This window comes from Lupinus angustifolius, chromosome LG09, assembly GCF_001865875.1.
Source record: "Lupinus angustifolius cultivar Tanjil chromosome LG09, LupAngTanjil_v1.0, whole genome shotgun sequence".
NCBI classification, from domain to species: domain Eukaryota; kingdom Viridiplantae; phylum Streptophyta; class Magnoliopsida; order Fabales; family Fabaceae; genus Lupinus; species Lupinus angustifolius.
Genome location: NC_032017.1, coordinates 12,085,072 through 12,097,466, shown reverse-complemented (window position 1 = coordinate 12,097,466; position 12,395 = coordinate 12,085,072). Strand labels below are relative to the sequence as shown.

At 34.1% G+C, this 12,395-nt stretch overlaps 1 protein-coding gene across 1 annotated transcript; it reads right to left on the bottom strand.

Moving 5' to 3' along the window:
* On the bottom strand, positions 8,976–11,085 carry LOC109356262. The gene is made up of 5 exons (XM_019599589.1): positions 10,764–11,085; positions 10,185–10,336; positions 9,372–9,638; positions 9,159–9,287; positions 8,976–9,101 (listed from the first exon to the last, which is right to left on the bottom strand). The coding sequence occupies exons 1-5, from the start codon at positions 11,083–11,085 to the stop codon at positions 8,976–8,978; spliced, it is 996 nt and encodes a 331-aa protein (XP_019455134.1).

Below are 12,395 nucleotides of genomic sequence, written 5' to 3'. Positions count from 1 at the left end.
CTTTCTTTTTTAGCTTTATATAGACAATGTATTCTTTGTATTTAGCAAGCAGAAAAACCAACTTGTATAATCAAGATTCATAAGCTCCACCTATCAATCAATATACAAATTCATTTTTCATATCCAAGATCTTTCAACTCTTTGTTCTTCTTTCACCTTCATCATTCATCATGGAATCCACCATGTTTTACATGGTATCAGAGCACCTTCTTTGTAAGTGTCTATGTCACGCTTTCGTCTCATCTGCTTCCTTCTCTATCACAAACATCTGCAATCCCTCTTCTTCATCGCATTCTAATCAAGGCAACAAGAAATGGCGAATCAGATTATAACTCAAGACACGATGCTTGATCCTAGAAACCCGTACTTCATTCACCCGAGTGAGAATCCAGGTTCAAAGATAGTAACTACGATATTGAATGACAATACTTATCATGCATGAGCAAGAGCAATGGAGATGGCCCTAGAATCCAAGAACAAAATTGACCCTCTCTATCCATACTGGAAAAGATGTAGCAATTTAGTAGTCTCTTGGTTGAATCAATCGGTTGATTCATCAATCACCCAAAGTATTATTTGGATGGAAATTGGCTAAGAGATCTGAGATGATTTAAGGGAGAGATACTACATAGAAGATATCTTTAGGATATCTGAATTAATGGGAGAAATTTACTCCGTCAAGTAGGGTAACCTCACTATTAGGGCATATTTTACCCAAATTAAAGGTTTATGGAAACACCTTAACACCTTCAAACCAATTACCCTCTACTTTGTGAAATAAAATGCAAATACACACTCATCCCTATCATAAAAAGGTATAGAGAGAATGACTATGTTATTTGTTTTTTATGGGGTTGAATGACAAATTTTCCATAGTCAAAACTCAGATCATGTTAACGGATCCCCTACCCACTATCAATAGAGTCTTTTCTTTGCTAATTCAACAAGAAAGACAAAACAACCTCCTCAAATATGATGGCAAGCTTCTTGCAAATCTTTCCAGTGACAGTTTTGATGGTAAAATGAGAGGGAGAGGAAGATGATTTTGAGGTCAAATAGGTGGTAGACACTAGACCCAATTTAAGTACCAAACCAGTGTTAGAGGGGGCATAGGCACCAAAATTTGCACATACTATCATAAGCAAGGTCACACAATAGATGTGTGTTACAGAAAACTTGGCTTCCCCCCAAATTATTTCTCAAATCAAGGCAGCATAAACAACTGCATAACCCAAGATTCAGTGGAGGGTAAACAATTTACCAACAAGACCACTGACTCATCATCAAAGGAACCAAGTGAAGGGGCTCTCTTAGGACTGACTCATGAACAACACAAAGGTCTTGTCTCTCTACTGAAACGTTCCAACAATCTTCAGCATCACAATGTTAACCAAATTGTACCTGCACCACTTCAATAAGACAACAGAACCTCATGTACCATTAATATTCAATCAACCACTTGGAAATATGATTACTGATTTCTTGATACATGAGCCATATATCATGTGTGCTACTCCTTGTCAAGATACCAATCTTTCAAACAAATCAAACCTATTTCAATCAGATTGCCAAATGGAGAGAAATTAATTGTTCACTACTCTGGTACAGTAGTGCTCTCAAATCACCTTTACTTAAATGAGGTCCTATATCTACCTTCATTCAATTTCAATTTAATTTCTGTCTCAAAACTCACTGATCCTTGAGAATGATTGGTGTAGCTAACATGAAGGAGGGATTATATGGATTAATGCAATAGACTCATGACATTCCTAGCTTGAATTTCACTAATACTTTTTCTAGTTATAATGACAACAATTTATGGCATTGTAGATTAGGTCATCTGTCACATTCTAAAATGCTTGTTATGCAATCTATCTTTCCTTTTATTCAATGTAATAAGACTATAGATCCTTATGAAATTTTCCATTTGGCCAAACAAAAGAGATTACCTTTTCCTGATAGTGTTTCTAAGATTGCTAAGCCTTTTGATCTTGTTGATATGGACATATGGGATCCCTTTTATATGCCCTCCACACATGGCCATAGATACTTCCTCACTATTATAGATGATCACATAAGGTACACATGACTTCTTTATGAGAACAAAAACTGAAGTAAATCAACACATAAAGACATTTGTGTCTTATGTGCACACTCAGTTTAATTCTAAATTCAAATCTATTAGAAGTGATCATGGAAATGAGTTTTTCCTTACTGATTTCTATGCCCAACAAGGGATACACTATGGGTGGCAATTGGATGAATTTGAATGGATATGGATTTGGATCATAATGAATGGATGGATGGAAAGTTATCCATAAATTCATATAAATTCATAAAATCACATTTCTAAACTATTCAATCCATCCATATCCAATGGATTCCAATCCATCCATCTCATCCATATATCCATTTTAATGGATTGGATGGATGAATATCCAATCCATTTTTATTAATTTGAACTAAAGTATTTTTTTGAAAGAAAAAAATCCTTTTAAAAATTATTATTTAATAAAGTATTTTTAAAAATCAATTTAAAAAACATTTGTTAAATGTTTTTTTTAAATTACTTTTTAATAAATCTGTATATTTAAATTTACATGTGAAAGTTGTGAAAAGCAATAGTGTAGATGATATCAGAAATATTATATTATACAATCATGCATTTTTTATTGTGTTCAATCATAGCACAAAATGTTATATCAATATTTATTGAATCTTTTTGAAAGAATGTTTTGATAAAAAAAAATATTGTTGAAGGAATTCTTTTGTTAGGAAGAAGATAGTTTATATCACTAGTATCAAAATCGATTTGTGTCGGTCGTTCAACCGGTAAATAGGTGAATCGGTCTTAATACCGCTATGATACAATATTTATTCTGGCCATGCAATTATGTTGGTAAAAACCGATCACGCTGGCCGATTTTCAATTGAACTGTACCAGTCATATCGGCTGATTTCATTTAAAATTATTTTTTTTTAACAAAAATGATTTATTTTTACCAATATGTTTGTATGGATGATCAAATACACAACTACTATATTTTTTATATATCTAAAACATGATGTACAATATACATTTTTAACATGTAGTATAAATAAAAATAATTATTGTCTTATTTATTGATTTTTCAACATTAATAATAGTATAAAATATATGAATATCTAACTTAACCAGTATGAGGTTTAATAGTGAACCATTGGTTGAACCATCATACCAGTACTCTGACTGGTACGATATTAATAACATTTGTTTATATTTTGCACGTTGGGTTTGCATGTTGCTTTATGAGAAAAAGTATTTTTGTTTTTATTTTTTTGGATGGATATACCCATTGATATTCATTGGATATAATGGATGGATTTGAATCCATCCATTATCAACACTATCCATTGGACTATATCCATTTAAATCTATTAGTTCTAACAGATGAATTTGGATGGATTGTGGGTAATTTTTCCACCATTAGGATACACCATCAAACCTCTTGTGTGGAATCCCCTCAGCAAAATGGTATTGCTGAAAGAAAACATTAGCACATATTAGTTGTTATCAGATCCTTTATCTTCCAATCCAAGCTACATATATGCTTCTGGAACTATGCCATATCTCACTCAATCCACCTTATCAATAGACAACCAACTAGGTACTTGTTTAACAAGTCTCCTTTTGAGGCCATGCATAAGAGTGTCCCTGATCTTACCCATTTAAAAACCTTTGACAACCTATGCTATCTTTCTACCCTAGCTGCTAAAAGACACAAACTTGACCCTAGGTTAAGAAGATGTGTTTTATTGGGCTATAGACAAGGAACCAAAGATTATCTTGTCTTAGATTGTCTTAATAGACAAATTTTCCTTTCAAGAAATGTGGTCTTCTTTGAACACATTTATCCCTTCCACAACAGTCAAGAAGAACCACCTATATCCCCTCAAAGTCAGTCTATTATGCCTACTGATTGCTTTAATTCAATGTTCTCTTACCCTAGTGATCTGATTGACAACTACCAACCCATAGTTCCTAACAATCCTAGTGAGACATCTCACAATATTACCACTACTCCTCCTGGATCCTTTAGATATGATTATAACCTCCTATCAGACACTCCACTAGAATATATAAGCCACCCTCATATCTTCAAAACTATCATTGCACTTTAGCAACCAACTCCCAGCCAACACCCTCACCCCACATCAAATATCCTTTAGAACAATTCATCAACTATGATTCTTTATCTCAAACTCAAAAAAAATAATCTTTGGCCATTTCATCCACCTCTACACACCTAGCACTTATCAAGAAGCCATCCTGCATGAACCTTGGCAACAGGCCATCAACTCTGAACTTTCTGCTCTTCAAAATAACAATACTTGGACCATTACAGAGTTACCTAGCCACAAAAGAGCCATTGGTTGCAAAGAGATTTGTAAGCTTAAGCACAAACCAGATGGCTCCATAGAAATATTTAAGGTAAGACTGGTTGCAAAAGGGTTCACACAAACAGAAGGTGTGGATTACCTTGACACCTTTAGCCATGCGGTTAAAATGAAAACCATTAGAGTCCTTTATCCTTAACTTCCATTCATAACTGGTTCTTGCACCAACTTAATGTGAACACAACCTTCCTCCATGGTAACCTTAAAGAATATGTTTACATGAAAAATCCTCCTAGTATGCACACTATTGATCCTTCCCTGGTTTGCAAACTCCACAAATCCATTTATGGTCTCAAACAGGCCATCGGACAGTGGTATGAGAAACTAACCAAGGTACTTACCACTCATGACATCCATAAGTCACACTCAGATCAAGGACTTAGGAAACTTAATTTTTTTCTAGGCCTTGAAATTGCCATATCCTCCAAAGGGATTGCTTTGTATCAACCCAAATATGTGCTAGATCTTTTATCTGAAATAGAAATGATGGTTGCAAAACCATGCTCAACACTAATGGATTACAACACAAGACTTCACACTGCCTTTAGATCTCCTTTACCTGATCCTACTCCATATAGAAGACTGATTGACAAACTGCTATATCTAACAAATTCTAGACCTGACATCAGTTATGCACTAAGTCATCTCAGCCAATTCAATTTATGCCCTACTGACCAACATCTTCAAGCAGCAAACAGAGTCCTCAAATATCTCAAATCTTCACCTGCTCTTGGCCTCTTATTTCCTGCTCAAAACACAACAGCCTTAAAGGGTTTTTCAGACTCAGATTGGGTAGTCTGCTTGGATACCAGAAAATCAGTTACTGCATGGTGTTTCTTCCTTGGCTCTTATCTGATTTATTGGAAAAGTAAAAAGAAAACCATTGTCTCTAAATTATTAACTGAAGCCGAATATAGAACATCGGGTATGACATCATGGAAACACAGTGGTTGCTCTCCCTCTTCCAGGATCTTAACATTTCTCATGTTGATGAAGGAAGAATTATTCGTTCTATGCTATAGATTATATATATATATATATATATATATATATTCGAAGTTTCATCCATCATGTAACCACAGACTCAAGATTTCATAAAATCAATTAATAAAAAAATTGAAAGAATAAGAACATAATTCTCTATCTCTGTTTATTGAAGTTTCATTGATTGCCGTGTCTTTTTGTAAAGTGCCTCAGTTGATGAAGGAAGAAGAGAGAAAGAGAAAATAAAGAGATGTGGGACTCATAAAGTGTCAAAGAATGCCACAATCTCATTATCTCCGATATTCATCTCTCATCCCTTGAAAGAAATCAAAAATGAAGATACATGGTTGAGATCATTAGCCACATGCAATTATAAATGGCAAAATAGTTATTGCCTGCGGGTCCGCCCCCATAGTCAGTGGTATATATGTAAATTTTGTCTGTTTACCTGGATAGCTTACTCATGAAGCCCACAGGCATTTATAATAGGCAATACAGGCGGCCTGCGGGCATTATATAAGAAAAATAATAATAAATTATGATGTAATATTATTTAATGCCTCAAAAATTTGTGTGTAATATGATTTAGTCAATTTTATATATAATACCGAAGCTTTTTTAAAATTTTGTTTTATTTTAACTACTTTATTTGGTTTCTTTTTATTTTATTATATTAATTTTTAATTTTTAAATTATTCATCAGTGCTCACGAGTTGTCTGTATACATGTTAGCATGTTTTAAAATGAGCAGGGAATATCATTTTGTCTATTAAGTCAATATGGGCATGCTCGCATATGCTTAAATTTTTGCGGGTATTTATAGGCACGAACAGACTATCTATTTTGCTATATCTACATGCAATATATAAATTTGAAGTTAAATGTGATGTTAAAGTGAACATTAAGGTGACGCAGAATATGGGCCTTGGGCCTATTTACATTTCACAACTTTTAATCACGATAAAGAGAGAATGTTTTTAATAGGGTTTAAATTATATTTTTATGAGCAAAAAAATAAATAAATTGAGAGAGCCAAGAGAAAAAGACATCTAAATTTTGTTATTGATCTTGAATCAGTTATTTATAATGGCAAAGTGGAGAATATATACATCTAATCATGATTGGTAGTTACTTAATCAACCAATCAAGTAAATATAAAAAAAGTAAAATACAAATCACAAACACAACTACTATAGCAGAAAACTATCTAAAAGGATAACAACAAATCATAGTAACTTATACAAAAGTATATACTACTACAAATCAAGCAATACATACAACAGTGTATATGGACATATATTTAATGCACCCTCTCAAGTTCGAGAGTGTATATTGACAACTCCCAACTTGGACAAAATATGATAAAATGGAGAACCGTCAACCACATTGTTGGATTCCCATATATCTAGCACCCCTGCACTTAAGATCGCTTGTCAAATGTGGAAATAAACCATTATGTAATGAAGAATCATAACTAGAATCAATAACATAGCTGAAGGTATTTTGAGGCTGAACATGACTTATTAGTGAAGAATAACTAATTCCTCTTATGTCTAAGCCTAGACTTATTAGTGAAGAATGGCTAATTCCTCTTATGTCTAAGCCTACCGAAAATTCCACTTGATGCACATGATGGTAATGTAGTGGTTGAAATCCTTCCTAATCTAGACGAGGAACAAAATTCTCCACATCCATCTATTGAATCCATCCTCGTGTAGGAATCACTACCACCAATAGCAGCAACCAAACTAGCTTGCTGGGTTGCCTTTTTAAGAGAGTCTATGTCTCTGGAAATGGCTTGCCAAATTTTCCTTAGTAAGCCCTTCCACATTTTTAAGGTCAAGTATTTTCTATGGAACATCCTTTTCAAGGCCAAGTTGATTAACTGCAACAACAATATTTTTATGCAACTCAATTGACCAAATTACACGAGACTTATGTACTTGCTTATCTATCATAAAGTCACTTCCCAAGTCTAACTAAAAATTATCAAGTGACTCAGAAACAGGCTCAGATATAAGGTGAATGGAATAGAATGACAATCAAATAATAGTATTGAGTAGAAGAAATTTAGTGAAACTGAAAGAGATGATGTTGTTCATCAAGGATCTAACACAATAGAAATAAGATTAAATGCTATTAGTGTTCAAGAATATCATTTTGGTTTCTTGGCCAAGGAATGAGAAAAATCTAGAATTTGAATAAGATGATAAGAATATCATTTTGGTTCAAGAATATCATTTTGGTTCGATTTGGTTCAGCTTGTTTCCAGCCCTAGCCAAAGACTCTCAATTTCAAATGTTGAAGAAGATGTTAAACTATGACACCTCTTTGCACTTGCAAACACTGAATAATGTGAAAGAATGACTCAGAGATGCAGAAAATTCACTATGATACCATCTTAAGAATCCAACAAAAAAGAAGAAAGAAAGAAATTGAGAGAGTCAAGAGAAAGAACACATCTGGTTTTTGTTATTGAAGTGCATAATATATATATATATATATATATATATATATATATAATGAAGATTGGTAGTTACTTAATCAACCAATCCAGTAAAGGTAAAAAAGTAAAATACAAACCACAAACCCAACTACCATAACAACCATAGCAAGAACTATCTAAAAGGGAAACAACAAATACCTATACATCAACATATATTGATATGATACATACAATAATGTATATGGACATATATTTACCAGCCCCTCAAGATGGAGAGTAAATATCATTGACTCCCAACTTAAGTAGAAGGTAATTGAAGGGAGAAATTCACAGCTAGAGCACTTATAACATTGGAAAAGAAGATCAAAAGGTTGAACTGAATATGTGAAACTTCATCACATGCTTCTCTCATGGTTACAAGGCACAAAGAGAAATACAAAAATACAGGGCATGGTGACATTCCTTCTATTAACCACCAAGTATTGTTGTTGAGCATCTTTTTTTTGTAAAATAGAAAAAGATATATTAAAATAGCATAAGGGGTGCTAACCCAATACAAAAGGAGAAAAACAAAAAATTACAAAGAAGAATAACAAAACTAAGGTCAGAGCACCAATGGTTAAAAGATAAAGTTTTGCTCTCAATAACTGCAGCATACCAAGACCAAGATCTAACTTGGATTAAATCCAAAGTTTGCTTGTGACACAGCTTCTTGTCATTAAATATTGCATCATTTTGCATAAGCCAAATAGACCACACAAAACTAAAGCATTCTCCAAATTTTCCTCCCCTTTGGTTGTTTCAAAAGAGATTCGTGCATTTCGAAAAGCTCAATAATTGATTCAGGAAAGCTGAACGAAATCTTAAGCCAATCTTACAGGAAAGGAATTATGTCACCACCCCTAGAAAAGAGTTCTAGACAAGTGCAAAACATCTAAAGATACTTTTAATCGTCCAAAGGTTAGTAACATTCGGTTTACACACCAAAATAGTGTCATCAACAAACTGCAGATCTGAGACTTCCATACCCAGCCTACCAACTTTAAAACCTTCAATAAACCACCCCATTTTGTCATACGAACCAACCCTGCTAACCCCTCAGCCACTATCAGAAATAAGAAGGGGCATAGTTTCTCCTGCAGATACCTTTAGAGATAGAGATCTGTTTGGTAGGGATTCCATTAATCAACACAAACATTGTAGTAGAATAATGACAAACTTCGATCCACTTCCTCTATTTAACAGAAAACCCAAGTCTATTCAGCATATAATCAAGGAATTCCCAACTTACCATGTTATACGCGTTTTCAAAATCCACCTTGAAAATACAACACCCTTTTGAATCGTTATTAGCCGAATGGATAACTTCATTAAGAATAACTAGAGCATCCAGAATATTACGACCACCAAGGAAAGTTGACTAAGAAAGAGATATGACTGAACTCAAAATACATTTAAGTATTCTCGCCAATAATTTGCCTAGAATTTTATATAAGGATCCAACCAAAGATATTGGTCTAAAATCACGGATCCTAACATGATTCAGAACTTTTGGAACTAGAACAATAAAGGAAGTATTCATGCCATTTGGAATTTTACAATTAACCTGGAATTCTTTGACAAATAAAACGATGTCCGGCTTTATAATATCCCAGGACTCCTCGGAAAACTTGAAGTTAAAGTCATTAGGACCAGGACTCTTATCAGTTGCACAGCTCCAAACCGCTGATTTAATTTCCTCCTCATCAAACTCCAAGCTGATACTTCTAAACTGCATAGCCGAATTTGGAACTCAACTCCATCAAGAGAAGGGATGCAATGTTGATCACAATGAAAGAGGTTCTGGAAATGGTTAACACTGCCACTAGAAATCGAATGACTATCTTCACACCCAGTATCTGATTTCACTATCTTCTAGCATTAATACAAGAATGAAAATAGCTTGTGTTGATATCCCCTTCCCTTATCCATTTGCATCTAGCTTTCTGTGCAAGAAGACTATCCTTAGTTGAAGCTAAATTCCACCACTCCACCAAAAGCTTCTTTTTCTACATCAATTGGTCAATCTTCAAAATTCCACTTTCTCCAATTAAGTCTAGTTTCTGAATCTCATTAGATATATCATCTAACTTTTGATCCATACCCCAAAAATGCTCATTATTCCACTTTTTAATTCTTATTTTTAGAGTTTTGAGTTTTTCTTTGAAGACAAAAGCATGCCACCCATCACCTACAGCCTCTAACCAAACAGATTTGATCAATTATTAAAATCCTTCTTGAATAATCCATGCATTATTGAATTTGAAAGGAGTTGGACCTTTATTGACAACCTGCTTCTTAAGAATGATTGGCCAATGATCGGAAGCAACCCTGCTAACCCCTCAGCCACTATCATATTCCTGGATTTATGTTTGACTACTAAACCCCAACCCCCTCTTCTTTCTGAATCTACTCTTATAGCATTAAAATCTGCAAAGCAACACCAATGATCAACTCCCACCACTGTTTTCAGATTCAACAATTCCTCCCAGAGTTGCCTTTTCCTATTCAGTTGACATAGAAAGTAAATATTAATCAAACAACAATCAATCTGGTCAGGCAACCAAATGCCATGAATAGAAAACCATCACCCTTAAAAGATTGTCTCTTAGAAAATACTAAGGAATCTCATATACTTAGGATACCACCTAATCTGCCATTGAATTGATTAAAGTCCCAAGCACAATTATTGTTGCCCCAAATACTATAACAGAGACTATTCTCACACTTTTCCAACTTTGTTTCCTATATTCCAAAAAAGTCCACCTTGTTATTTTGAATTAGACTTTTCAAAACTCTCTTCTTCAACCTACTCCCCAACCCCCTTACATTTAGAGGGGCATAATTCATTGGACACCTTCCTGCTCCCTCATATTGGTGTTTGAACGCCCAATCTTGTCACGTTCCTCCAATTCAATTAACGTGTCAATCATTACCGAATCATCTCCCTTGAAGGTCGCCCCAATTTTCCTCCCAATTGCCCAATTTTTACCAGCTGTTTGGGTTCCTTCATTGAACTGAATAGAATTAGTGCATTTGACATTGGAGTCCTCAACATTGTTAGAGGAAACCAGCTTCTCCCCTGCCTCGTCTTCTCTACACGATGCTAAAATCTCCTTCTTAGAGAGAGATACTACTTGTTGCTTACCTTTGTCAGCATTTCTCCCTAATTTCTTCATGACCTTCACTGAGTTTTTAATGCGAGTTGGAGAAATTAGAAGAGGAGTGGAAATCTCTTTTTCATCCGGATTTTGATTAAGAAACAAGTCATTTTGTTGAAACAAGTGCTTTCTTTTGCTCCTCTTTTTTTATAGTCTAATGGTAGTACAAATATCTTGATCTAATGTCCATTTGACAAGCAATACAATTGATGCAACAATTATAGAATGAAGGACATTCAAGAAATAATAGTCCATCAGTGTGTCAGTTCAACTAAGTAACTGGCTAGGTACTCCAATTCAAGGCTAAGACTGTTGCAAGAAAGTAATTAAAGAGCAAAAAGAATTTTTATTTCATCCATTGAATGAATTGGTGAAGGATTTTAGTGATTTCGGTAGTAATTGAAAATGCTAATGTTATTCATCAAGAACCAACACATAGAAGGAAAGTCAAATGAGATCAAATGATATTATTGCTCAACAATACTATTTTGGTTTCTTGGCCAAATAATAATAGAAATATGAGTAGTTTTTGCTCTAGAATAACAAGAGAGAATTTAGAAAAATATGAGCAATTTTTGCTTCAAGAATATAAGAGAAGATTATGATGGTATATAGGCAATAATTGACTGAAGAATGTTAAGAAGAATTTCAGAGAAATAGAGTATATGAAGATTGTAAAAAAATGATAAAGAAAATGAGAAACAATTATTCCATGCAACTTTACTTCTTTCTCTAGAGTAGTGTATTTGATGATTATTATCACCCGGCTCCTATTGCAGAGTTCTTCCAATTGCAAGATATTCTCTTCTGGAGTTTAATTTTCTGATGAAAAACAATTGTAGAATATTGTTTCCTTGACTGATACATGACAAATTCTAAAAGCTATCATAATCTGTTTGGCCTTACCTATTCTCCATTCTCTCCTCGTCCCTTTGTAAAACTGCATTCTCCTTTATTTCGTAGTGGATATTATCACTGATAGTCCGATACTAAAAGATGATTATGAAGAAATGGGGATTTTGTGGTGGTGGCAAATGGCATTAATAGCAACTTAGCAATAAAAAAAGGAATGTGAAGATGAATTGATATGCCTAGAGGTTGCTGAGAAAGGTAGAGCAGCCATTGCTGCTAAAAGTCTAATTCAACATTTGTAGAAATAATGTTACGGCCTTCTTCAATCTTCTAGTTGATTCTTGTTTCTTCTAGCTTGAAATCCTTCTCCATGCACTGAGTCATACAGTAAGACAAGGTAAACACCAACAGATTTCAGTTTATGCAGAGAAGTTGGGAATTTGGTGATGATGAAGAAGAAAGATGAACATTTGATC

Coding starts and splice junctions, on each gene's coding strand:
- LOC109356262 (XM_019599589.1), bottom strand. CDS start 11,085: ATGAAGAAATTAGGGAGAAATGCTGACAAAGGTAAGCAACAAGTAGTA. Junction 10,337..10,763: donor CAATATGAGGGAGCAGGAAG/GTGTCCAATGAA, acceptor GTTGCTTTGCAG/ATTTTAATGCTATAAGAGTA. Junction 9,639..10,184: donor GAAGCAGGTTGTCAATAAAG/GTCCAACTCCTT, acceptor TCGGCTATGCAG/TTTAGAAGTATCAGCTTGGA.